This window comes from Physeter macrocephalus, chromosome 11 (assembly GCF_002837175.3).
Source record: "Physeter macrocephalus isolate SW-GA chromosome 11, ASM283717v5, whole genome shotgun sequence".
NCBI lineage: Eukaryota > Metazoa > Chordata > Mammalia > Artiodactyla > Physeteridae > Physeter > Physeter macrocephalus.
In genome coordinates this window covers 58155882-58183678 of record NC_041224.1, presented here as the reverse complement: position 1 = coordinate 58183678, position 27797 = coordinate 58155882, and the positions used below count along the sequence as shown (strand labels likewise).

The 27797-nt window shown below is 41.0% G+C and overlaps 2 protein-coding genes across 3 annotated transcripts in view; one reads left to right on the top strand and one right to left on the bottom strand.

The window, feature by feature from the left end:
- The window catches only part of INTS14 (integrator complex subunit 14), a 35179-nt gene extending 11360 nt beyond the window's left edge, over positions 1 to 23819 (top strand). For both annotated transcript variants that reach the window (XM_007105158.4, XM_007105159.4), the window contains 8 exons: positions 1007 to 1125; positions 1567 to 1709; positions 5984 to 6076; positions 7841 to 7985; positions 9318 to 9451; positions 18517 to 18635; positions 21115 to 21180; positions 22972 to 23819. In XM_007105158.4, the coding sequence (XP_007105220.1) occupies positions 1007 to 1125; positions 1567 to 1709; positions 5984 to 6076; positions 7841 to 7985; positions 9318 to 9451; positions 18517 to 18635; positions 21115 to 21180; positions 22972 to 23223 (1071 nt within the window). In that variant the 3' untranslated portion in view covers positions 23224 to 23819. The remainder of the gene's footprint in view (positions 1 to 1006; positions 1126 to 1566; positions 1710 to 5983; positions 6077 to 7840; positions 7986 to 9317; positions 9452 to 18516; positions 18636 to 21114; positions 21181 to 22971) is intronic.
- Positions 23820 to 24589: 770 nt separating this feature from the next.
- Positions 24590 to 27797, bottom strand: part of HACD3 (3-hydroxyacyl-CoA dehydratase 3) — a 34193-nt gene continuing 30985 nt past the window's right edge. The window contains exon 11 of the mRNA XM_007105157.4: positions 24590 to 26284. Within this exon, the coding sequence (XP_007105219.1) occupies positions 26208 to 26284 (77 nt within the window). The 3' untranslated portion in view covers positions 24590 to 26207. The remainder of the gene's footprint in view (positions 26285 to 27797) is intronic.

Below are 27797 nucleotides of genomic sequence, written 5' to 3'. Positions count from 1 at the left end.
CCGCTGAGCCTGCGCGTCCGGAGCCTGTGCTCCGCAACGGGAGAGGCCACAACAGAGGGAGGCCCGCATACCACAAAAAAATATATATATATATTTTATTGCCAAAGAGTGCTAACCATCATCTGAGCCTTCAAAAAGTTGTAATCTTTTTGCTGGTGGAGGGTTTGAAATATTGCGAGAATTACCAAAATGTGACACAGAGACAAAGTGAGGAAATCCTGTGGAAAAATTGTGCCAGTAAAATTGCTCAACACAGGTTTGCCACAGACCTTTAATTTGTTTTTAAAAAAAAGCAATATCTGTGAAACTCAATAAATGAGGCATGCCTGTACTATAACATTGAACTCCATTGTTCCAACTGAGACTAATTACTGATTATATTTGAAAAGACTCTATGTCTCAAATGCTCTCTGAAAGCAGAGTGTTGCCACATCTCAGGAAACATAGCTGGAGTTATTATCCGTCCTACTTCCCACAAAGATTCTTCAGATGCTACAGAGTCAGAATTTTCTTTTTGGTGTTAGATGTTTCCCTCGCTTAGGAATTCTTATGTCCATCACATCAGAAATGTTGACAGAAGTATGCTTTGATTTTTTTGTTGTTAAGTAACATTACTCTGATGTATGTTTTATTAAACTCTTATCTCCTGGTTTTCCCATTTATTTTGGAAAGTTATTTAACTTTCCTTCACCTCAGTTTTTCTGTCTTTAAAATGTAAATAATGATGGTTCTTACCAAAAGATGTTAGAAACACTTGGAAGGGAAGGTGCTATGTGAATACCAACTGTGGTCACCTCTGAATCTTTGCATAACTACTTGGAATGAAATAGCTCTACTGGTATAATTTTATATAACATTCCTCTTTGGTAACCTTGAGTCAAAATTGTTAGTTATTTTCCTTCTCACATTATTAAAAAAAAATCATCTTCGTTTTGTGACCTTAGTGTATGAATAACAATCTGGCATTTTATGCCACTTTAAAAGAGTCATCTGTTTTGCTTTGTAGCTTCAGAGCACTGATTCCTTGGATTGCCTTGAACGTCTTATAGATTTAAACAATGGTGAAGGGCAGATTTTTACTATTGATGGCCCCCTGTGCTTGAAAAATGTACAGTCTATGTTTGGGTGAGTATATACTTTGAGCTTTTTTGCCTTCTTACAATCCAGCATTATAATTTGATGTCAGACAATAATATCTATTTTACGGTTTCTAATTGTGTCATTTCATTTTCCCCAAGTTGCACATTTTTCAGATAAAATGATTGGTAGTAGTGATTTTTAAGTGTTGACTCCCTTTTAAATTAAGCATGACTAAATCTATAATGTCTGTAGGTATTGACTTCCTTACAATGACAGCAATTTCAAAGATTAGCTTGCTTTTGGGCTTTTCAGAATTGAAATTTCCTCACCAAAAATATCAGATTTTGTTCTAGTTCACAAATGGTCAGATCATAGCTTTGGAATCAACTTGAAGGGAAAACAAACTTGACATCTTAAAAAGATTACTTGAAAAAAATTTTACATATCATATTGCTCTTTCTGTAACAAATAATCATCATATTCTAGAAAACTGATAGATCTGGCATATACACCTTTCCATGCTGTTCTCAAGTGTGGCCACCTCACCGCTGATGTGCAAGTCTTCCCCAGGCCAGAACCTTTTGTTGTAGACGAGGAAATCGATCCTATCCCTAAAGTCATTAACACAGGTAACTTTTTTTATACTTCCTTTTTAGTTCTTCTGTTATCCCTACTTTCTTCTAACTTCTGACTTTTACTGTCCTCTCTCCAGGAGGGTTGAAAAGAAATGTCAGTAAACTTTGGATGGGAGGATGCATTGCCTAAGGGGTGGCAGATTAGTGGTCTTCCATGGTGAGGTCATGAGTTAATCTCTAATTCTAGATGATTATAACCGCAAATTGCTAGAGTTGGAAACCAGGGCCAGATTCACTAGCATTGAAATCCTTGAGGTAGTTCCTTTTTTTTTTTTTTTTTTTTTTTTTTTGCAGTATGCGGGCCTCTCACTGCTGCAGCCTCTCCCACTGCAGAGCACAGGCTCCACACGCGCAGGCTCAGCGGCCATGGCCCGCGGGCCCAGCCGCTCCTTGGCATGTGGTGGGACCCTCCCGGACCGGGGCATGAACCCATGTCCCCTGCATCGGCAGGCAGACTCCCAACCACTGTGCCACCAGGAAAGCCCCCTTGAGGTAGTTCTTAATAGAGATAGTAAGACTGATTAGCATCGTTATTAAGGTCATATATGAAGAGCTAGCTTTTAGACTTGGCTGTGTGACTCTTCCTCTGTGACCCTGGACAAGTCACTTCCTCTAGTGCTTATTGGCTAGGTGAGTGGAATCTCTAGGAGAAATGATGGTCTCAGGTCTCGGCTCTGATATACTGTACCCCTCTAATCCTGCAGTTTGTATTATGACTAAAAGAAAGCAATGTGTTATGGCTTCTACCATGTTGCCAGTGCTATGCTTAGGTTAAATTGGCAAAGCCAAGAATCAGAAGTAACAAGGGGTAGTAGAGAAGAGAGTTGTCTCATATTGGCAGGTGGACTCCTTGAGTGGTGGGTATATGTTGAACCGTCACTGTTTGAGTCACCATTGCACACCCTCAGTGCCTGGCTTAGTGTCTGATGCTTAGTAGATGTTCACTAGGTAATTATTCAATCAACAAATGATTAAGATTGGACTTCCCTGGTGGTGCAGTGGTTAAAAATCCGCCTGCCAGTGCAGGGGACATGGGTTCAAGCGCTGCTCTGGGAAGATCCCACATGCTGCGGAGCAACCAAGCCCATGTGCCACAACTACTGAGCCTGCGCTCTGGAGCTCGTGAGCCACAACTACTGAGCCCATGTGCCACAACTACTGAAGCCCATGCGCCTAGAGCCCATGCTCCACAACAAGAGAAGCCACCGCAGTGAGAAGTCCGCTCACCGCAACGGAGAGCAGCCCCCGCTCACCGTGACTAGAGAAAGCCCGCGCAGCAGCGAAGACCCAACGCAGCCAAAAATAAATAAATAAATAAATAAATAATAAAAGATATAATGAAAATTTTTTTAAATGATTAAAATTAAGTACAGCTGGAAATTCATTTCATTCTTGGGTGTGTAGATTTTAAGGAGTTTTCGAGTGAAGGGCTGTGCACAGGCTTTTTTGTTTTCTGTGCCTTTATTTTCTGCTCCTGCTGGAAGTAGGTCATCCATCTCTTTCATTGTGACTAGACAGCAGTGTGCCAAATGTTTTGTTGCCTTCAAACCAGTTAGATTCCACTTCCCTCCCACCCTTTTTGGATGAGTAACTTCGAATAGATCTTTTCTTTCCAGAAGTACATTACTTTCTATGTACTAGATTTCACAAATGCAGTGTTTAGGTGGGGAATTCAAATATGATAACTAGGAAGGTTATTGGAAGTTCTCTGAATGACTCTAATACTTTGCATTTTAAGTAACTAAGAAAATAAGGATAATTGTCTTTTATTTAATGGACTAACTTATAAAAACTTGAGTCCAAGATTTTTGTTATAGCTTATATTTAAACCACTAAAACGTAGGCCTTTTTCTACTCGGATGAAAAATATATAACTGCTTATGCTGATTCATTCATTACTCAGCTAAAGAAGGTAACGATAGCAAAACTCCAGAGAAGCAGATTTCCTGATGTATAAGAAGTATGGTTATACTCACCATGATCCTGATTTTTTAAAACGTTGTTTTGAGAATATGAATGTGTATATGCCTAGAAGAAAGACTAAAAAGCAATTCAGTAAAATATTAATAGAGGTTTCCTTTGATGAGGAATGATGAGTGACTTTATTTTTCTTCTTTACAATTTTTAGTGTTTTCTAAGTTTTTATACTACTTATATAATCAGAAAAAACTTCCAGAAAGTACTTTGGGTTACAACTTTTTTTTTTTTTAAACTTATTTTAGATTTTCAACAAATACTTTTGGTCTTTAATACAGCTTCTGTAAAGCAAAGAAACCATTGTTATATGTAGACTGCTACCTTGGTTTTGTAGAGAATGTATTTCTTTCTCAGGGAAACTGTTTTAATGCAAAAACCTTACCCTCCAAGCATAGCTGCTTGCAGTTGTTGTGGAAGTATTTGACTACGACGCCCCCTGGTGACCTGAATGTCCTGATTATTCAGAGACACTTAACCATTAAGCTTTTTCCTTGGCTAGGGACCTAGCCTCATAAAAATAGTCTAGCTGATTTGTCGTATAACTTAAGTCCCTTAAATAAAAGACAGTTGTTCTTATTTTCTTAGTTACTTAAAATGCACTGCTTCTCTGGAGTTTTGCTATCGTTACCTTCTTTAGCTGAGTAATGAATGAATCAGCATAAGCAGTTATATATTTTTCATCCGAGTAGAAAAAGGCCTACGTTTTAGTGGTTTAAATATAAGCTATAACAAAAATCTTGGACTCAAGTTTTTATAAGTTAGTCCATTAAATAAAAGACAATTATCCTTATTTTCTTAGTTACTTAAAATGCAAAGTATTAGAGTCATTCAGAGAAACTTCTAATAACCTTCCTAGTCAACATATTTGAATTCCCAATCTAAACCTTGTGTTTATGAAATCTAATACATAGAAAATAATGTACTTTCCCATAACACGAATTAATTCTTTGTTTTTAATTAATTTTTATTGGCGTATAGTTGCTTTATAGTGTTGTGTTAGTTTCTGCTGTACAGCAAAGTGAATCAGTTATACATATACCTATATCCTCTGTTTTTTAGATTTCCTTCCCATTTAGGTCACCACAGGGCATTGAGTAGAGTTCCCTGTGCTATACAGTAGGTTCTCATTAGTTATCTATTTTATATACAGTAGTGTATGTATGTGAATCCCAATCTCCCAATTCATACCATTCCCCCTTCCCCCCTTGATAACCATAGTTTGTTTTCTACATCTGTGTTTCTGTTTCTGCTTTGCAAGTAAGTTCATCTGTACCATTTTTCTTTTTTTTTTTTTTTTTTTTTTTTTTGGCTGCATTGGGTCTTCGTTGCTGGGTGTGTGCTTTCTCTACTTGCAGCGAACGGGGGCTACTCTTCGTTGCTGTGCGCGGGCTTCTCATTGCGGTGGCTTCTCTTATTTCAGAGCACAGGCTCTAGGCGCGCGGGCTTCAGTAGTTGCGGTGCGTGGGCTTAGTTGCTCCGGGGCGTGTGGGATCTTCCCAGACCAGGGATCGAACCCATGTCCCCTGCATTGGCAGGTGGATTCTTCTTTTTTTTTTTTTTTTTTTTTTGCCTTACGCGGGCCTCTCACTGCTGTGGCCTCTCCAGTTGCAGAGCACAGGCTCCAGACGTGCAAACTCAGTGGCCATGGCTCACGGGCTTAGCCACTCCGCGGCATATGGGATCTTACCGGACCGGGGCACGAACCTGTGTCACCTGCATCGGCAGGCGGATTCTCAACCACTACGCCACCAGGGAAGCCCGGCAGGTGGATTCTTAACCCCTATACCTCCAGGGAAGCCCTGTACCATTTTTCTAGATTCCACATATGAGCGATATTTTACGATATTTGTCTTTCTGACTTACTTTACTCTGCATGACAATCTCTAGGTCCATCCATGTCACTGCAAATGGCATTATTTTGTTCCTTTTATGGCTGAGTAATATTCCATTGTATATATGTGCCACATCTTTATCCATTCCTCTGTCGATGGAAATTTAGGTAGCTTCCATGTCCTGGCTATTGTAAATAGTGCTGCAATGAACATCGGGGTACATGCATCCTTGTGAATTACAGGTTTCTCCGGATATATGCCCAGGAGTGGGATTGCTGGGTCACGTGGTAGCTCAGTTTTTAGTTTTTTAAGGAACCTCCATAACTGTTCTCTGTAGCGGCTGTACCAGTTTATTGATACATTCCCACCAACAGTGTGGGACTGTTCCCTTTTCTCCACACCATCTCCAGCATTTATTGTTTGTTACGAGTTAATTCTATGTTGATTCCTTCTTTTCAGATTTGGAAATAGTGGGATTTATTGATATAGCTGATATTTCAAGTCCCCCAGTTCTGTCCAGACACCTGGTCCTACCTATAGCACTTAACAAAGGTGAGTTCTCTTCCTATTCCAGTGATACATATGAAGTATCTTATTATCTAAAGTTATTCTTAAATGTTAGATAGTAGAATAGCCCATTTTGCAGAATTTGGGGGAAAGGAGTAGTTATTGGATTGGGTTTTTAAAAAATAATATGTTGCCTGATATATTAAAAAACTAATTCTGCTGCTTTATAACTATGGAAAGCATTTTGACACATATTTATTGTGTGCTGCTTCGTTAATTTGCAGTGGAAATCCTCTTTAGAGATGACAATGCTTAGTCCCTCATCCTGGGCTCTGCCTTTCCCTGTGGGAGCATGCTGGGGAAACCAAAGTAGTTCTCAGAAGGTTGCCTGATAAATGTGGAATACAGCTTTATAAGGGGAGAAACCACACCTGTTCTCTACTGGTGCCTAGCACATAGTAGATACTCAGTAAATACTGTTGGATGAGTGAATGAATCCAGGTCCTTGTGAGGCCTCATTACTGCAGAATGTATTTCTCCAGCAACTATAAAGTCATATCTCCTACATTCAGCATCTCTCTGGAGAATGTTAGTCTCTAGCACTTGAAACTTCTCTTTTCTGTTTTAGGTTGACCGTCTCCTTTATATTCACCAGCTTTCTCCAAGAAGTGTATACAATCAGGTTTCCACTCACTGAGTTATGACCACATTCCATTTACTCATGGTTATCTCAGTTGGAGTGTTAGGTATTCCATAACCCTCCATCACATATTCATAGACAGAATCTTTGATATGTTCTCACAGATGGCCAATTATGATCCTTTTGTTTATACTTTACCTTACTGTTATTATTATTGATATTGATAACAACTGAGTTTACCTTATTCCTAAGGTCCTGGGAATTCTGCGTGCCCATATAAATTGCCAAGAAAGAAAGCGGGCAAAACGAAGAGTTTGTATAGGAAAACAGTGGAAAGAAAAGTATGGGAAGGCAAAATGGAGCCGTGTTGTAAGGGCTGTTGAATGTCAAACTAAACCAGGAAGATCTTTCTATTGAATTAGAAAGTCTTTGAATCAGCTTGAGTACACAGATAGTTCCAGAAGGAAGTTAATTGGAGGAAGATTCATTCGTCAGCAGAGTGTATGAGAGAACCTGGAGTTGGAGAAGCGAGTCCAGAAACTTATGTAGTAGTCACTGTTCTTTGGGGTATCGCATCCACGTGCTGCCTGAAGGCTGTCAGTTGAGAACACTCTTGACATCTCTGAATCTCTGTTTCTGTTTCGATGGTGCCTGAAACCCCCAGAGAGCCTCTAGCTTAGTGTTCCAGTAGAAACTATGGAAAGCTGATTTTTTATGTAGCAGCTTCACTGAAATATAATTCATATACCATACATTTCACCCATTTACAGTGTACAATTCAGTAGTTTTTAGTGTATTTACAAAGTTATGCAACCATAACCACAATTTTCGAATCAGAATTTTAGAATTTTCACTACCTCAAAAAGAAACCTTTTAGCTGTCAACCCATAACCTTCCATCTCTCTCAGCCTCAGGTAACTACTGACATCCTATCTGTATAGATTTGCCTATTCTGGATGTTTCATATCAATGGAATTCATATAACATGTGAAAACTGATTTTTATTTGGACGTAGGAAAACCAGAATATGAGTTTTTCTTACTTGTTATAATATTCCTTTATAATTCTGTATACTTTCCTTCCAAGGCTAGAAACAGCCAAGAGTACAACTGGAGTTTGGAGTTTTTGTAGCTAATCTCAGTCTGACTGGTTTTCTCTTCTTTTCATAGAAGGTGATGAGGTGGGTACTGGTATAACTGATGACAACGAAGATGAAAATTCAGCCAATCAGATTGCAGGCAAAATACCCAACTTTTGTGTCCTGCTGCATGGCAGCCTAAAAGTGGAAGGAATGGTGGCGATAGTTCAATTAGGGTAAGAAACTTTTTTACCTTTGGTTGAGTGAAAGGGAGAATCAATTTACAGTGAAGTATTCCCCAGACTTTTCTGAAAGAAAGAATAGAAAGGATCTCGTCACTTTTTTTCTCTCTCTGCCATATCCTTCCCTCCTACTATCACCTTCTACACTACTCTTTAAAGCATCCCCTAGAATAAGTACAGAGTGAGCCTTTTAATTATATTGCCTTTATATTTATATCTTTTCTCAGTTTTCCTCTTTTCCATCCTACCTAGGAAACCTGGGGTCAGTTTAAGTAATGCTACTAACTTGTTATAGGATCTTATGCAGTTTGCACAGACTCCTCAGCTATAAAATGAGGAGGTAAAACTAATTGAAAAAAGATACTGATAACATTGAACATTTTACCATGTGCCAGGTACTTCTCTAGGCACTTTATATACCTCACTATACAGGAGGTATCAATATTATCCCCATTCCTTAGATGAGGAAACTGAGGCTTAGAGAGCAAGTCATGGTACTTGCTCAAGGTCACACAGCTAGTAAATGAAAGAGCCAGGATCTTATCCATGTATTGTGACTCCATAGCTCATGCTCGTAACCACTCTGCTGTATTCCTTCCCTATGAGGAAAGCCCTTCTAGCTTTCACTTTTCGCTGTAGTCTCAAAATCTGCAAAACTCTCTGCTTCCCTTTCTATAATACCTGTTGTCAGAGAAGAAGAGGTTATCTTCTGGCCATCACCTGGGATTGACTAGTAGAGAAAATCAAGAGGTTAGGAATGCTCAGAGGAAGCATGGCTCCTTTTCTGCTTGAGTTAAAATTAGCTGATCCAGAAAGAAGAACGCAATTCTTATTAGGTATCAGTTTGCTATATTTCTTGGTACTCAGGCTACTTGTACTGTCTCTGAGTAGGAGAATCACCTGGGGCCCTTTGAGAAGTGGGAGCAGAGCTGGGTGATGGCTTTGTGCCCTTTGTTAGAAGGGCTTCTCTCTGTGGTGCTGCTGTGAATGATTCGGAGGCGGCTGAAAAGACCTATAGGTCTCAGCCCTTACTCGTCACCACCCCTGCAGCTACTTGCTGCCCTTGTGATTTTTTTTTCTCTTTTAAGACTGCTTTTGATTTCCATATCTACATAATTGAATAATAATACCTGTCTCCAAGGAATGGTAATATTAGGTGACATCAGTATGCATTTTTAGGTTTAGGATTTGACTTTAGTAAAAGTAATGCACCTAATTTCAAAGCTGAAAACCATGTCTCTCAAGAGAAAAACACAGGCTAGAGTTATTTAACTTGACAGTCCAAGGCTTGATGTTCTTCTGATCTTCCATCTTCTCTCCATCTAGTCCTGAATGGCACGGAATGCTCTACTCCCAAGCTGACAGCAAGAAGAAATCAAACCTCATGATGTCTCTCTTTGAGCCTGGCCCAGAACCTCTCCCATGGCTAGGGAAAATGGCACAGTTGGGTCCTATTTCAGGTATAACCCAGATTAGATTTTATTTATCCTGACTTTGTTTTCTTTCTGCTGTTCAGAATGGCTCTGTCTGTGCAGTCAGAGCGCTGCATGATTTCCCTTATGAGTGCCCTGTGGTTTCTGATGCTGGATATGTACATGGAGAACCCCAAGAGAGTTTGATGTTTGCACTTTTAACTTTACAGCTCAGGGGAAACAAACATTTAGGTTGCTTCAAGTAAAAATAAATGCTCTAAATGCTTGGAGTGAAAAGCTATTCTCCATAAACTTTTTTTTCTTTAGTGTACTATTTTCAACCCAGGAACCCCTAGTCATTCTTAGATAATTTAATCCCATTTCTTCTTGAAACTATTTTCCCTTAGTTTTCCTAACATTGCATTCACCTAGTACTTATCTTTTTCCTTGGCAACTTTTTTTCTTGTCATCTTGTCTTTCTTCCTCTTGCCTCATGATTCCCAAGGTGTTGTTCTTTGCCTTCGTCTCTTGGGTTATTATTCTCTCTTGGTTATTTCATCAGCTGTTACAGCTTCAGAGTCCCAAAAATCTCTAACTCTGGTGCTGCTTGATCTCTCCCTGAAACTTGCGTATTACATTTCCAGTTCCCCCTTGGACCTCTCCACCTGGATATTCTGTCACAATCCTAAGCTCAGCATGTTTATTGCAGAAACTGTTGTCTCTCCCCACTTCCCCCATGAACTGTTTCTTCTTCTGATTTCCTGCTCCCTCTGATCGAGGCCTTGTACTCCTAGGTACTCAGGCTCCAGCTGTAGTGTCACCCTTGACTTATTTGGGCCCATTTCAATTTTAGGAACATCTACCATGCAACCTATTCTGTGCCAGATGTGGGGGCTAAAAGAGTTAGCAGGAAAATCTAGCGGAGAGTGGAGTAATAAACATGAGCTGGCACAAGATCAGAATTGGCCTGAAGGAGGGGATGGTCAGTTCTGCCTACAGGACTCAGGAAAATCTGCAGAGAAGAGACACCCTAGCTGAGTTTTGAAGAAAAAGAGGAATTTGCTGAGCTAGTGAAGGCAGAAATGGCATCCTGCCCAAATGGAGCACAAAGTGTGAGGGAGGGGTGGGAAGGCCAGATGGTAGGTTAGAGGTTGGCAGTGGTACAGCAGGGCAGGCCTCATCTGAAATGAGAAGAGCTGAGACTTTATTCTGCAGATGCTGGGAAGCCACTGAAGGGAGTAATATGATCAGATCCTTCTGGCTGTAATGAGAACAGTGGAGATACCAGTTAGATGACTTTGTATTCTAGGTACTGGTACCCCCTGGAGTTGTGCAGTGTGGCTGAAATCCAAGTGAAAGATCATAAATTTTGCATTTAGAAAAAGAACTCTGTGGAGTGTGGATTTGAAAAGGTAAGGGCATCTTGTAGTTAGAAGTCTACTGTGACAGTCCTGGAGTTGTGAAAATGAGAGTCAGAGCAGGGGCAGTGGCTGGGGATAGAGACGATGGGATCCATGCAAAAGGTATTTAGGAGGTAGAAACAACAGTATTTAGATATGAGAATAGAGGAAAGAGAAGAGTTGAGAATGATCCCAGGTTTCTGACCGGAGCTATAGGGTGAAAGGTGGTACTATTAATTGAAACAGAACAGAGAAGGAAGAGTAGATTTGGGAAGAACATCTTCTGTGCATGTTAAGTTTATGCCTGTGAGATTTAGGTGGAGGTACCTATAAACAATTCCTGTGAGAATCTGGAGTTCAGGAGAGAGGGCAGAGTTGAAAATATAATTTTTAGTTATAAGCATATTGCTGATAGTTAAAATGATGATAATGAGGGAGATTGCTTAGGGCAATAGTTCACAAATTTGAGTTTTGGTATACAAAAGTGAAACTGGAGAACTTGTTTAAAAATTCTGTTTCCTGGGACTTCCCTGGTGGTCCAGTGGTAAAGAATCTGCCTTACAATGCAGGGGATGTAGGTTTGATCCCTGGTCAGGGAACTAGGATCCCACATGCCATGGGGCACCTGGGCCCGCACACCACAACTACTGAGCTCACGCACCTTAACTAGAGAGCCTGCGTGCCGCAAACTCCAGAGCCCCCATGCCCTGGAGCCTGTGCGCCATAACTAGAGAAAACCCACACACCACAACTAGAGACAAGCCTGCGCGCCGCAACAAGGGAGCCTGCATGCCTCAATGAAGATCCCACGTGCTGCAACTAAGACCCGAGGCAACCAAAAATAAATTAAAAATAAATAAATATTTTAAAAAGAAATTCTGTTTCCTGGGCCCTACCTACAGAGATTCTGACTCATTTGGTCTGGATTCAAGCCAGGAACTTGCAGGGTTTTTTTCTTTTTTTAATAAATTTATTTATTTTTGGCTGCGCTCAGTCTTCGTTGCTGCGCGCGGGCTTTCTCTAGTTATGGCAAGCGGGGGCTACTCTTTGTTGCGGTACGCAGGCTTCTCATTGCAGTGTCTTCTCTTGTTGCGGAGCATGGGCTCTAGGTATGCAGGCTTCAGTAGTTGTGGCATGCAGGCTCTAGAGCACAGGCTCAGTAGTTGTGGTGCACGGGCTTGGTTGCTCCGTGGCATGTGAGATCTTCCCTGACCAGGGCTCGAACCCGTGTCCCCTTCATTGGAAGGCAGATTCTTAACCACTGCGCCACCAGCAAAGTCCCTGCAGTTTTAATATTACCCAAGTGATTACAATCCAGGTCAATAATCGCACTTTAAGAAGCCGTAGCCTCAGGAAAGTATATACATTAAGGAAAAAGGAGAGTCAGGACCAGACTTCTAAAAAGGACCAACTACTAGTGGCAGTGGAATTGGCACCAGTAAAGGAAAATGAGAAGACGCAGATGAAAGAGAAAAAGTAGAAGAAAGGGATGTCACAGATGCCAAGAGAATAAAGGGATTCAAGAAAGAAGTACAGTGTCTCATGAGCACATATGAGACACAGCCTACAATGTCTTATACACATGTGCATACATGTCAGTTAAGGTCTGAAGGACGTCTTTTGCCATTGAAGCCTAAAGAAGATTTTGATGGAATATAGGCCCTAGAAGCTAGGCCAAGGGTCAGCAAACTTTTTCAGTAAAGGGCCATATAATAAATATTTTAGATTTTACAGGCCATTATAGGTTTTGTCATAACCACTACACTGCCATTGTAGCACAATACATAGACCTTTTAAAAGTATAAAAAAACATTCTTAATTCAAAAACAGGCAGCCAGCCATAGTTTGCCAACTCTTGAGCTAGGATCCAGGGGCTCGGCTTTTAAAGTTCACACAGGAACAGGAGACAAGACAAAGAGCTGAAATCTCTGAGTAAAGCTGGGAGTATGGAAGGTCTACCCTCTCAGTGAGAGGATGATAAGAAAAATTCTACCCATTGTTTCTACCTACTTTTCTACATATAAAGAAACATAAAAGTCTCCTATGAGAAGTTGAAGCCCAAGTCCTGCACCATGTGGATCGACATGACCTATTCCCAAACCAAACAGTGCAAAAACTGGTCCTGAAGCAATGAAATCCATGGTGCATCCTCCAGAAGCTATATAAATGGCTATGTAGGAATTCCTCTGCAACCCAGGGCAAAAAGAGTGCTGCAGAAAAAACAATCCCCACTGGAAATGAGTTTATGATTTGAAAAAAAGTTTTAAAATCATGTGAGGATTTTCTCTTCTTTTAAGAAAGACCAGTAGGAGGAATAGCACCTTGAGGATTTAATCTGAAAGAGACTGTAGAATGAGTGTTTTAAATGATTAAAGAGTTTTAGAAAGGAATAGAAACTAAGAGGAAAGAAGACACTATGAATCAAGAGTCATTTGATCTTGGGACTTCCCTGGTGGTGCAGTGGTTAAGAATCCGCCTGCCGGGCTTCCCTGGTGGCACAGTGGTTGACAGTCCGCCTGCCGATGCAGGGGACACGGGTTCGTGCCCCGGTCCGGGAAGATCCCACATGCCGCGGAGTGGCTGGGCTTGTGAGCCATGGCCTCTGAGCCTGCGCGTCCGGAGCCTGTGCTCCGCAACGGGAGAGGCCACAACAGCGAGAGGCCCGCGTACCGCAAAAAAAAGAATCCGCCTGCCAAGTCAGGGGACACGGGTTCGAGCCCTGGTCCGGGAAGATCCCACATGCTGCAGAGCAACTAAGCCCACACGCCTAGAGCCCGTGCTCTGCAACAGGAGAAGCCCACGCACCGCAATGAAGAGTAGCCCCTGCTCGCCACAACTAGAGAAAGCCTGCGTGCAGCAACGAAGACCCAACACAGCCAAAACTAAAATAATTTTTTTTTAAATCACATTTAAAAAAAAAAAAAGTCATTTGCTCTTAACAGATAGGAGATTCTTGGTGACTTTGTAAGAGTTTCAGCAGATGATTAGACAGGAGACAGGTTGAGGAATAAATTAGAGATGAGGAAATGGAAATGCCAAGTTTGACCACAAGAGGACAGAATTAGGACAGTAATTGGAGGAGAACCTGGGTGTGTGTGTGTGTCTGTTGAAAGAGAGATTCTTCACCTCTTTTACCTGTTCTCTCTACAACATTCCTACATTCATTCTGCCTTTTCATTCTCATGGCTCTTGCCTTGTTCTGGCTTTCTTTACCTTTCACTTAGATCAGAGGTCAGTTAACTAGGGCCTGCAGGTCAAACTAGCCCACCGCTTGTTTTGTAAATATAATCTTATTGTGCAGTTTTATTACACAGTCACACGTATGCATTTATATATGATCTATGGCTGCTTTCCTGCTTCAATGGCAGAATTGAGTAGTTACAACAGAGACCGTGTAACCCACAAAGCCTAAAATATTGCTGTCTGATCCTTTGCAAAAGTAGCTTGCTCACCCCTAACCTAGACTATTGTGAGAGTTTTCACCACAGCTGCCTGTCCATGATCTAAGGTAGTAACATTCACATTCCTTTCTGAGCTGGCTGCCAACCTAGCAATGCTTGGCTGGTTAACGCGTATTCTTTTTGTTTTTTAAATGTATTTATTTATTCATTTATTTTTGGCTGCGTTGGGTCTTCGTTGCTGCACATGGGCTTTCTCTAGTTGTGGCGAGCAGGGGCTACTCTTCATTGCAGTGTGTGGGCTTCTCATTGTGGTGGCTTCTCTTGTTGCGGAGCACAGGCTCTAGGCACGCGGGCTTCAGTAGTTGTGGCACGCGGGCTCAGTAGTTGTGGCTCGTGGGCTCTAGAATGCAGGCTCAGTAGTTGTGGTGCACAGGCTTAGTTGGTCCACCACATGTGGGATCTTCCCAGACCAGGGCTCCAAACCGTGTCCCCTGCATTGGCAGGCGGACTCCCAACCACTGAGCTACCAGGGAAACCCTGCTGTTTTAATTATGTTTTTTAATCAAAGGAAAGCTTGCAAAATAGTACTGTTTATACTTTTCCCTTCTCCTAATTCTGTTCCTAGAGACAACCATTTTCAAATTTTAATTGTTTCTTTTGATGTTTACTTACATTTCTAAATAATATAAGTATACAGCTATTTCTTGACTTCTTTTTTCTTTTAAAGGTCATTTTTTGACTTTTTAAGGAAAACTAGTTAACTCTGTTACCACTACCATCCCTCCCCACCCATCCACCCAAGAAGCATATTTTTTCCCTTCTTCAATCCTTGCAGTGTGGTTATAGCGTTCTTTTTGGTTAAATCAGTATTCCGTCCTTGCTAAGTGAAGTCAGTAGTATTTACTACTAAGCTGTGTGGTGTACCACATCACATTTCCTTTGTTTTGCAGCTCTTTGTGGCCTACTCCAGATATTACTTATTTTTTTAATTAGACATTTCTTTTTTCTAGCAGGTAAGATAAATGTATTCTAACTTCAATTAAAAGGAGAGCTCTTTTGGAAAGGCACTGATGTTCCTCAGAGGATGCAGGAAAGAGCTGGGCAGCCTGGCTGTAGGGGAGCCAGCAGCACATGAGCGCAGCCCTCACTCTAGGCTCTCTCGCAGCCTTCCTCTACTTCTCTTTTCTTTTTTCTTGTTTTCCTTTGCTGTTTTCTGTGTACCTATCACTAATTCCTCCCTACGTAAAATACATCCTTTACGTATTTTTTTGTCAGTTTCTTTCTTTTTTTTGCTTGGCGTCATCTCCCTCCCTCTTGTGTCATGAATGGACTCGTGGTTCTCTAGGCCGGTTGCATAGTTGTCATTCCACGTCTTCCCTTCATAGCTCTTCCGTGGCTCTCCTGTTTCATGCATCCTCCTGGGAAAAGGGTACATGGGAAGTGAACATTTGAAATCTTGCATATGTGGAAATGTCTGTATTTCATCCCTTACACTTGATTGATAGTGTGTTTGAATATTGAGTTCTAGGTTGGGAATCATTTTCCTTTAGAGTTTCAAAGCATCACTCTGTTGTTTCTTCTGGCTTCCACTGTTGCTACTGAGAGTCTAGTGCCATGCTGACTGCCAGGGCTTTGACCCTGATCTCTGTTTCCTCTGCACACCTTGAGGCTCTTTTAATGTCCCTAGTGTTCTAGATTTTCAGAATCATGTACCTAGTTTTGGTCTCTTTATTCATTGTGCTGGGGACTCAGTGGGCCCTTCCATCTGGGAATTCATATTCTTCATTCCTGGGAACACGAATATGTCTTTGATTTCTCCCCTGTTTGTATTCTCTGTTCTCCCTCTCTAGAACATGTTTATGATTTGTGTGTGTGTGTGTGTGTGTGTGTGTGTGTGTGTGTGTAATTTTCTTATCTCCTACCCATTTTTTTCATTTTTTAAATTTTTTATTCTACGTTCTGTAAAATATCTTCAACTTTATCTTGCAACTGATTTTTTAAAAATTTCTGCTGTCATCTTTATTATTTCTAAGATCTCTTGTTCTTTCTTCATAAATGTCTGCTAAGCCAGTTACCACATATAGGCTCCAAACAATTAGAGACAGTACAAGATAGGCTACGATTAGATGTTGAAATGTTTGGTACTGACACTGAGTGCTGTAGGATAAAAGGGACTAGAGAAATCACTGTCTACCAGAAAAATTTGGGACAGCTCCATGGAGAAAGTAGGATAGGATCTGGACCTAGAATTTAAGTAACTTTGGAAAGGTGAGGAACAGCAGTGTTGAGTAGGGGAAGTGTTGTCTTCGAAACCAGGCCCAGCTGAGTCCCTGTGAAATCTGAGCCTCCTTTTCCTCATCTTTAATGAGACTAATAATATCTACCCTCTAGGGTTGCTGTAAGGAGAGAAGTTGTATATGTAAAGTATTTTGCACATAGTTGTAATTTAATAAATTACATTTAATAAATTCTGTAAGTTCCTTGAGGCCCGAACAATACCTTCTCTAGCCACACTTCCTAGCACAGCGCTTGCTGCATAGTGAGGTCTTACTGTAGATGATGAATGAGTACGTGAGGGAGGGAATAAATAAATGAGGAAAGGAGAGCATTCCAGACAGGGCGATAACAGGAACAGTGGCAGGGAAGTTGGAAATAAGCATGTGGCATGGGAAACGACTGTTGGGATCTTGGCCTGACTAGAAAGGTTTATGTATTGACAGGTATTTGTGGAAATGTCTGGAAAGCTGAGCCACTACTTTTTGGAGCAGGTAGGAGGAGAGGGGACTGACAGAGATAGTATGGGGCCAGTATAAGGCATCTAAATTAATGACCAGATTGGGGTTAGAGAGCTTCTGGGTCAGTTAGAGAAGTAGGGCTAATTCCAGTTTTCAACATGAACATTTGAGCAAGGGATTTAAGCTCCCCAGACTTGTTGGGAAAATGATTTCTGCTTTGTCTACCCCGAAAGATGATAATAAGGATAAAATGAGCCAGTAGATACAAGTATGCTTTGTAAGTTTGTGGCAGAGTTTCAGTGACTTAGGAAATAGGTAGAAAAACAAAAACCCTTGTTTATCCACATGACTATAAAACCAACATGCTTTAAATCCTTGAAAGCAATAAACTAGTAAGCCATAAGATGAGGTATGTTTCACCAGAAAGGTATTTCTTCCCTTGCTCTTTTTTTTTGGCTGTGCAGGGTCTTCATTGCTGCGCGCGGGCTTTCATTGCTGCGCAGGCCCCCAAGCAGAAGGGCGACTGAGCACCTCGGCTGCCCCAGCTCGCACCCGCCCACAGACTCAGGGCGGCACCAGAGGCCAACCCTGGCCCTTAACCCATCTCTGTCCTGCTTGCTTTTTGTTAATGTTGTTGGTTTTTTTAAGTTGGTTTTCATTTTTCGTTTGTTTGGTCTTATTTTGTAAGAAACTATTTTATATATAGTAGACCCTGCGTGCGAGCAGGGGCCACTCTTCGTTGCAGTGTGGGCTTCTTGTTGCCGTGGCTTCTCTTGTTGCAGAGCACAGGCTCTAGGTGCATGGGCTTCAGTAGTTGTGGCACTCAGGCTCAGTAGTTGTGGCTCGTGGGCTCTAGAGCGCAGGCTCAGTAGTTGTGGTGCACAGGCTTAGTTGCCCCGCAGCATGTGGGATCTTCCCGGACCAGGGCTCGAACCCGTGTCCCCTGCATTGGCAGGCGGATTCTTAACTATTGGACCACTAGGGAAGTCCTTTCCCTTGCTCTTTTCCATAATTTAGCTATACGTAATTTTACTTTTAAATTTTCTCAATGCCTAGACCTATGCTGTCTAATCCAGTAGCCACTCACCACGAGGCTCTTTAAATTTAAATAAAATTCAGTTCCTCTGTTACACTAGTTGTGTGTCAAGGGTTCAGTGGTCACATGGGCTATGGCTACCATTCCTCATCACAGAAAGTTCTGTTGGAGAGTGCTGGGGTAGACTATATAGAATTGCAGTATGTATATATACATATATTTTTATATATACTTTAGTATTGTTGTATGTACAACAATTTTATCCTCTCTGACCTTAATTTATAAAGCAGATAAGTGAAGCTTGTTTCTTTAAAAACATTAAGCTGTTTTTTTACTTGTATGTGTCTCAGTTGATTGTTTAGTGTCGGAGATCAGTATTGAGAACAGGTTCCCCAACCTGACTGAATTTAATGGATTTTCTTAATTAGGGAAGTAACAGGATATAGGAGATTGAATGATTCAAAGAGCTTCTAGCCTAATTGGAAATGTAATTGATTGTGTTTTGCCAGATGTCATTTCAAGAATGTCTTTTTCTTTTAAGATGCTAAAGAAAACCCTTATGGTGAGGATGATAATAAGAGCCCATTCCCCCTGCAGCCCAAAAACAAACGCAGTTATGCCCAGAATGTGACCGTGTGGATCAAACCCAGTGGCCTGCAGGTAGCATTACCATTCACATTGCTCTCCACTGGGGATAGGAGGAGGGATTCCGGCGGGCAGGTGGACATTTGATTTGATTTTCTGTTCCTTCGATACTTAGTAATTCATTTACTTCTAATGTTTGTCATTATTTCCAAAAAGGATTTGAGGTGGCCTACAGTAAAACACGTATATAGCAGAATCATTTTTTACAAAATTTAGGGCAACATGAAACGTAGAGGAAGAGGAGAGACAATTGTTTCAGGAAGCCAAGGCAAAATGATAATTGTATTTGAGCAATTTGGCTCTGAGCTTCCTGCTACCAAGGTCAAAAAAAAAAACATGTTGTTTATATGGTTCTTCTTGTCTGATAAAAGGAAGCATTTCAGTTCTTCTAGAGAGACACATTTTTCTCGCATTAAATTTTCATGTAAAAGTTTTGACATGGTGAGTCATTGAATAACATTATGGGTGTTATCTTTAATAATAATTTTGAGAAAGATGTAAAAATCTTCATGTGGTTATTTCTTCCATCCCCATGGGGTAAGCCAAAGCATTACCCTGTAATGCCACAGAAACACTTTCATGGGAGGCTAAGATTATCTTGTTATCAAGGTGTGCTGCTTTTAGTCAACATACTCAGTGACTTTCTCATCCCATTAGTCATTTATACCTATTTTTTTAACTCTATTTTATATTGGAGTATAGCTGATTAACAATGTTGTGCTAGTTTCAGGTGCACAGCAAAGGGACTCAGCCGTACATGTATCTGTTCTCCCCCAAACTCCCCTCCCATCCAGGCTGCCACATAACATTGAGCAGAGTTCCCTGTGCTATACAGTAGGTCCTCGTTGGTTGGCCATTTTAAATATAGCAGTGTTATACTTTTTTTTTTTAATTTTTTATTATTTATTTATTTTGGCTGCGTTGGGTCTTTTGTTTCTGCACATGGGCTTTCTCTAGTTGCCGTGAGCGGGGGCTACTCTTCGTTGCAGTGCACGGGCTTCTCATTGTGATGGCTTCTCTTGTTGCGGAGCACGGGCTCTAGGCACATGGGCTCTAGAGCACAGGCTCACTAGTTGTGGCGCATGGGCTTAGTTGCTCCGCAGCATGTGGGATCTTCCCAGACCAGGGCTCGAACCTGTGTCCCCTGCATTGGCAAGCGGATTCTTAACCACTGCACCACCAGGGAAGCCCTATACCTATTTTTTAAAATCACTTTTTGAGCCTTTTTTATCATTTGAGTTCCTTTTTTTTTTTTCCTTTGTTCTTCCAACGAGTCCAGCCTAAGCCAAATGAGAAGAGGCAGTCAGGCCACCTGACCACAGAAGTAGCTTCTGTTGACGGCATGGTCTCTTCTAGCCCCCTTTTCAGGGAGACTGGACACATCCTGCCATGGCTAAGGGGCCTCTTCCCTTTGTTGGAAATTCAAGTTCTCCCTCTTTCTTGCCATCACTGACCCCAACACTTCCCTGTCAGAAAGAGAGCTGAATTTTTCTAAAATTATTTTTTAAATTTTGTTTTGATCTGGGTGTATTGTTTCATTATGGTGAAGTGCACATAACAAAATTTACCATGTCAAACATTTTAAAGTTACAATTCAGTGGCATTTAGTACAATCACAGTGTTACACAACCATCACCACTATCTAGTTCCAAAACATTTTCATCACCCCAAAAGGAAATCCTATGCCCACTAAACAAGTCACTCTTCCCCCAGCTCTTGTCAGCCACTAATCTGCTTTCTGTCTATAAGGATTTGCCTGTTCTGGATATTTCATGTAAATTGCATCATATTATATGTGGCCTTTTGTGTTTGACTTCTTTCAGTTAGCATAATGTTTTCAACGTTCATGTTGTAGCATGTATCAGTACTTCTTTCCTTTTGATGGCTGAGTAATAGTCCATTGTATAAATAAACCACGTTTTGTTTATCCATTCATTTAGTTGGTGAACTTTTGAATTATTTCCACCTTTTGGCTGTTATGAATAATGCTGCTGTGAACATTTGCCAAATTTATTTTTTCTTTTGTTGCTCTGCTGTTGTCATGAAAAGAGTTTGATAGTTTTAGCTCTTACATTTAGGCCTCTGATCCATTTTGAGTCCATTTTTTGTATATGGTATGAAGTAAGAGTCCAACTTCATTTTTTTGCGGGTGGCTATCCAGTTATCCAAGCACCATTTGTTAAAGAGACTGTTCTTTCCCCCATTGGATGGTCTTGGTACCCTTGTCAAAAAGCAGCAGCCATAGATGTATGGGTTTACTGGGGGTGTTTTTGTGACAAGTTCATTATTATCACCAAGGGATTTATTATCATCAAGCCTTTTGAAGGAGGGAGATGCTTTACTAATGTTGAACAATGACATTAACTCAGAAGGGATCCTCATCTTGACACTGTAACTCTTCTCATTTTCATTTTTTAAATTTAAAGCCGTCCTTTTGTATTCTTTCCCTTTTTACTACAGAATTCTAATGTTGAATTCTTTTTACCCTCGATAGACAGATGTACAGAAGATTTTAAGAAATGCAAGGAAACTACCTGAAAAAACACAGACATTCTATAAGGTAAGACTCTCAGAATTATAGGGAATGAGGGTGGGCCCTGGGATGTGTGCTAGAAATAAACAGTTCACAGTAGTGTGGGGTAACGTTGAACATGGACAGGGATTAGCAATGTATTAGTTTTTAGTTTAGTTTTTAGATTAGTTTTTTCATCAGTAAAGTCAGTAGAAGTGATAAGTCTTGCTGCCCTAAAATCCAGGAATCAGAAGTGTTTAAATGGCCTGGTTCTGTGCAGCGGGTCTTCTCTGTGTTGGTGCTGTTGTGAATGGCTGAGGGAAGGAGCTGAAAGGACCTGTGGGTCACAGCCCTTAAACCTCCTCACTGCTCGCATATGGGTATCCAGTCTAACTCCAGGCAACCAGTGTATGTGACTTCCAGGGATGGTGATTGTTCAGAACATTCTTACTGTACCAGAGGATCTGCTTCCAGGAATGACTTCTAAAATTGCACATTTATGAAATGCAAAAGGATGGCCCTCCAGAATCATACCTAGCTAATGCAGAACCATTGGTGGAATGAAATTACAAGGGATGGGGTGGAGTTGAGGGGCATTTAAGGTCACTCCTTGCTTTTCCCCTGTCCTTCTGGTGTTTGGCTGAAATTAAATTACGTGGCATTGTGAGGTATGCTGTATTGGCAATTGTGTCCTAGCTTGCGAATCTTAAAATACGGTACACACAGCCAGCTCCAGGGTAGCATCTCTTCCAGAGAACATATGTGCTTTGTCTGGGTGTTATCTTATTACCTTTATGTCTTCAAACCTAATTATGTAGCGAGCTGGTGAAATCAAGCAGAGTTCAACCAGAGAGCTGCCCAGCCTGCCATGTCCCCCACTAACTGAAGCCCTAGGCCCTTGATGACCACTCCTTGGCTGTAGTCCGTCTCCCTGCAGAGCTGTCTATTCAGGGTGGCACACTTGTACTTCGGCCTTCTGAACTTTTCAGTTGTAAACAGATGATAGTAGAGAGGTGGTCAGAAAGTCCGTTTCTCTTTTCTGGTTTTACATAACCTACAGGAAAGGGCCTCTACCAGATGGCTGTGTCACCTCCTCCAGTGGGTGTGGAAGAGGTTATCCTCATTTTGTAAATGAGGCCACTGACACCCAGAGAGGCTACACAACTTGCCCAGATCACACTGCTAAGTGATAGATGGGGCATTTCATATTTCTGTGCTTCCATCCACTACTCAACCTTTTGTGGTAATCTTTGGGGTCAGACCTACTGACTCCTCCAGTGCCTCCTCCACACATGTTCATCGTCATTCAGTCTAAGGCTCCAGCCAGAGAGGCACCAGAGGGTTAAGAGCCCTCTGAGGTTTGGGGCAAGCCTTTTCTGTACCTGAGTAACGGAGGAAAAGTATCCTCCATAGAGTTATGAGTACATGAAATGTATGCAAAGCACCTCACCATGTTTGGCCTAAGTGTTCATGCAGGAACGTGGAGAGACCTAGAGGGTATAATGCTAAATGAGATACCTCAGATCAGGAGGATGTCATTTCTATGCAGAATCTACAAAGTACCTCAACATGTTTGGCCTAAGTGCTCATGAACTGTGGTGAGGATGACCTGAGTTTCAGTCACCTGTGTCTTCCTTAGCTTTCTGATCACCTGCAGAGGAGCCACTTCCCAGTCATGTCATCACACTCTCTTGTTATTGGCATCTCTGTACAAGCATTTGTTCTCATATAAAAATGCTCATTTAAGATTGGGGAATCAAGGAGAACTTATAGCTGAGCACTTAGAAAGTATGTGATGAGGAGAACACATTTCAAGAACATTGGTGTCTTTTGTTTTAGGAGCTAAACCGTTTACGAAAGGCTGCCTTGGCCTTTGGTTTCCTGGACCTGCTCAAAGGGGTGGCTGACATGCTAGAAAGGGAGTGCACGCTGCTGCCTGACACAGCTCACCCCGATGCTGCGTTCCAGCTGACTCACGCTGCCCAGCAGCTCAAGCTGGCCAGTACTGGCACCTCTGAGTACGCCGGGTATGACCACAACATCACACCTTTGCAGACAGACTTCTCTGGGAGCAGCGCTGAAAGAATGTGAAGCTGACTTCATTCTTTTTTCAAGTGAAAATAATTTAGGATAAAAACTTTTCTGGCCTGTTCACCTCTGCAGCAGCTACCCAAAGACCTTCCCAAGGCTGCCTCAGAAGCACCACTTGCAGGTTTGACTCTGCTACTCAGAGAAGGGTTCTGCAGGGTGGGCAGCTGCTCGGGCTTTGACCTTAGCTTTCTGGAGCTCAGAGTCTTTAAAACCAAAAGACAACTGTTGCTCCCACAATGGGCACGTCTCCTGAGAAGCCTGAAGGACTGACAAGCATAGAGCCCTCTCCACCTTCCTCGGGCACCCTAACAACCTGGGTTCTCTGTTCCTGAAATGCCCTTCACTCTTCTCCTCTCCCAACCACAGGGACATTTTCAGGTACCTGTGGTTGGGAGAGGAGACTTGCTAAGTACAAGCCCAACATCACTAAGTTTCAGAATTTCCTTAGAACTTGGGCAAAAGGTTGGTGGTAACCCTTAGGTGTTTTTGGTGTATCTTGAGATACAAACTTTTAAACAGCAACCATAAATGTATAAAATGATTCTTGTTTCTTCAAATTTTTTTAATGAAAATAAAATATTTGGTTTTCTATAAAATGGTTTCACTGGGAAATTTTTAATGGGTCTTTGCCTTTTGCTCTGTCCTATAACCTAAGTATAATTTTAACTTCCTAAGTAGCATAGATTCATCAATCTTGAAGGTTCCTTGGGTTCCATACTGACTTCCTTGTTTCTGACACTGGTTAGGCCTCACTGCTTCACTGCCTAAGCCAGGTTCCATCCAGGTAGATTCTGACATCACTGTAGTCAGTATGGTTCCAGTTCATGAGCTAGCTTCATGACCTTGGGCAAGTCATCCAACTTCTCCAGGCTTTATTTACATCATCAGTGCTTTTCAGATTGTTCTGTAAACGTCCTAAGGAATGGCTGCTTCAACCCAAGCAACCATGTTTTATTTAACATGCTGATTTGTTATATAGGCATACCTCAGGTTTTGCAGGTTTGCCTCCAGACCACCGCAGTGAAGCAAATATTTCACTAAAGTGAGTCACACGAATTTCTTGGTTTCCCAGTATATAAAAATGTTATGTTTACACTATAGTCTACTAAGTGTGTGACAGCATTCTGTCTAAAATAAAACGTATATACCTTGATTAAAAAATATTTACTGCTAAAAAATGCTATCCATCATCTTGACAACACAGGGTTGCCACAGATCTTCAATTTCTAAAAAATGCAAGTATCTGTGAAGTGCAATAAAGCGAGGTATGCCTGTATAATATTTTGTCTAAACAAAGGAATTTATCACTAACAGTTTGGAAACCATTAGACTAAATGATCTTTAAACACAAGTTACTAAGATTTTAATTGTAAATGTTTAATAGAAATACACAATCTTTAGCTTTCTCAGACAGCAATAAAGGGGTTTATAACAATCAATCACTAAGAATACAAGATTCTGCCACAAAGATACAGCATAATCTGCTGTAAAGCTGATCTGCCCAATTACACAGAAAGTCAGTTGAAAGAACACCAGAAATTAATACAAACAAATGTTGACAGAAGTTGCAGACATGCAAAATATCCTTCGGTGCAATGAACTTGTAAAAATATCAGCCAGCCGGTGCTAATCAGATGTTTTTACTTAGGTCAGACCAAGTTTCCATCTTGGGCTCAGAGAAACAGCATAACCCACTGAGTCCCCTTTCCCCCAGGAACAACGGGAATGGCAGAACAGAAAGAGCCATCATACCTTAAATTCTTATATACAAACAAACACTTGGTTTACTTGGAATGTATTAGGGAAAACTGATGTTTTCGACAATGGCCAAATCATAGCGTCTAGATTTTTTTCAGTTCCTCTGTTAGTGGATTTCCTGCCAGGAATTGTAAAAGGCTCAGCTGGTGGTTCTCCAGCCAAAGTTCTCACTCTGTTTTCACTGTCCTACTGCAGACAGGTGAAACAACAGCAAAATAAAAAGCAAGTGTTGTTTTTGAGGCCTATTCAAAAACAGTACCACCAACTCACTCTGACACAGGTAAATGGACTCAGTCAATGCTGGGGAAGGAACACTGAGTTTTTTTATGTCTGTGCACAGCCTAAGACAGTTTCATAGGTATTTTTACTTGGCCTACTCTGATGTTTCCAGTTTGCCACAGGCTGCATGGCCAGTTTGACCCTTTTGATCCCTGTAGTACCATTTGCATTTGGAACTCTTATAATCTCATTGTTTTCTAACTAATATTTCATCTCTCTTTCGTGTTGAAAATAGTTCTGATTTAGCTAGGAATGAAGTAAGTGATCATGGTGTTCCAAGGTTCTGACTGGTTTCTCTCAAATCACCCTGTGCCTCTCCAGTGCCCACGCAGGTTAAGATGTTGTTAGACCAAAAGACTCAGAGGTAGTATGTGTCCTCCAGCCCTACTCGGACTCTGAAATGTTTTATCATCAATGACTGAGTAAAACTCGATTTCCAGAAAAATCAATGCCAACCCACTTAACAAGTAGCCCCTTGGGTACAGAATATATTAGATCCTTGTCTGAGTCACTTTCACAGCCTCCTATACAGCAATGTAGTCTTGCTTTTTTCTCCCACAAGAAATAGCTGAAAAGAACAAATCCCAGCTATAAGAATGGCCAGTAGCTGATAGCATCAGGGCACTGAAGTATCATCTCTGGCCTGTGTGAAACAGACTGACTGGACACGGAGTGGGTGGGGGTAGGGCTGAGTCTTTTGCTGTCATTAACGAAATACACAGGAATGAACCTGTCATCAGGTATAAGGAATCCATGTCATGCAAGTACTACACTAACTAAGATAATACAGTAAATTCAGGAATGTTACTGGGGAAAAAGGAAGATAGCCTCACTGAGAATTTAATCATTTTAACTTTAAAAAAACTTTTACATCAGTACAAGAAGGCAAAACTGTAAGAATTATAGATTAGGCTCAAACTGGCAAGAAGTCATCTAAATCTCTCTTTTTAGTGGATCTTTTTCTTTTTTTGTCCAAAGCGCCGCCTGCGCTGTTTATAAAGATGACGGAAATTTATGTATAATCCTGAAAAAGAAAAGAGGCCAATTAGAAATGAGAATCTTTGTCTCTGTTTATAAGCAGAAGCTCTTGGGGCAGGACAGTCCCTAGTTGTCTGTTTTTCATATCCCACAGCCCTGTGCTTACTGCAGTTGCTCAGGAAGTACAACTTAGAACAAATATTAATAATGCACTAGAGACAATTCAATTTTTCCCCAGTAGGTTCTACAATTTAATTTTATCCCATATTTTACTATGAAAAATTTCAAATATACAGAAGATTAAACCATTGTACAGTGAATACCACCTAGATTTAAACTTTTTTACATTTACTTTATCACATACCCATTCCCATCTCATTCTTTATGTATTTCAATGTAAGCTGCAGACATCAGTACACTCCACCCCTAAAAATTTCATTAATTAGAGTTCAGTATTCTTTTTTTTCCTTTCTTAAAAGGTAGGATTTACATAAAATGAAATACACAAATCTGAAACAGAACCTAATTTTTAATTCAAGGCTATGCAATAATATGTATTAAGCAATAGCCTAAAAGGTATGAGACGATTTTCTAGGAAGCACACAATTCAGTGAACTAGAAAAACACAGGATTTAAGAGCCAGAAGAAAATTTCAATCCTACGTGATCACTGAGTAGTTCTGCAGCTTAGTCTCACCTCAGTTTTCTCACTGTACAACAGGGTTAAAAACACTTATTTTACAGACATTGTGAGAGAACGTATGTTTGATCCATACACAAATATAACTTATACTGCTTCTAAATTACGTAGATTTAGGATTTATTTCATTCTGAAAAGAACAACTGCATATTCATTGTAGGCAAACTAAATATGAATACAGAACCTTGTAAGTTAGAATATGCAACAGCTTAAACAACACAAGGAAAAGCCACTAGGGTTAGTGCACATTAAAATACATCTACCTGGGACTTCTCTGGTGGTCCAGTGGTTACAACTCTGCGCTCCCAATGCAGGGGGCCCAGGTTCAATCCCTGGTCAGGGAACTAGATCCTGCATGCCACAACTAAGCCTGCATGCCACAACTAAAATCATGCCGCAGCTAAAGATCCCGCATGCGGCAACAAAGATCCTGCATGCCGCAACCAAGACCTGGTGCAGCCAAATAAATAAATAAATATTTTTAAAAATACATAAATAAGTCTACCCTTAGCTTTTTTAGTAAAATATTTTAAGGGTCTTTCCAACACTTATTCCTTTTTAACACTTTCAGTAGGCCCACCTCATGGAGCCTAATTACAGTAGTACTAGATTTATCCAGTAATAGAGGTAAAGAGCTCTTTTAATGAGTGCATTTTCCAAATTGAAGCTTACTCCCTTAAAGCGCCAAATGTTTTAACATTTTTGGTTTGAAATCTTTTTGAAATGGAAAAGAAGAACAAATGGAATAAAATTTAACCTTTGGCAGATGACGTGCCCCCATAATGTATATTATTTAACTGCACGTCTGCCATGTGCTGATTCCGAGGGGCTCCTAAAGGGTGTAGGTCTCTTCTCCCCCA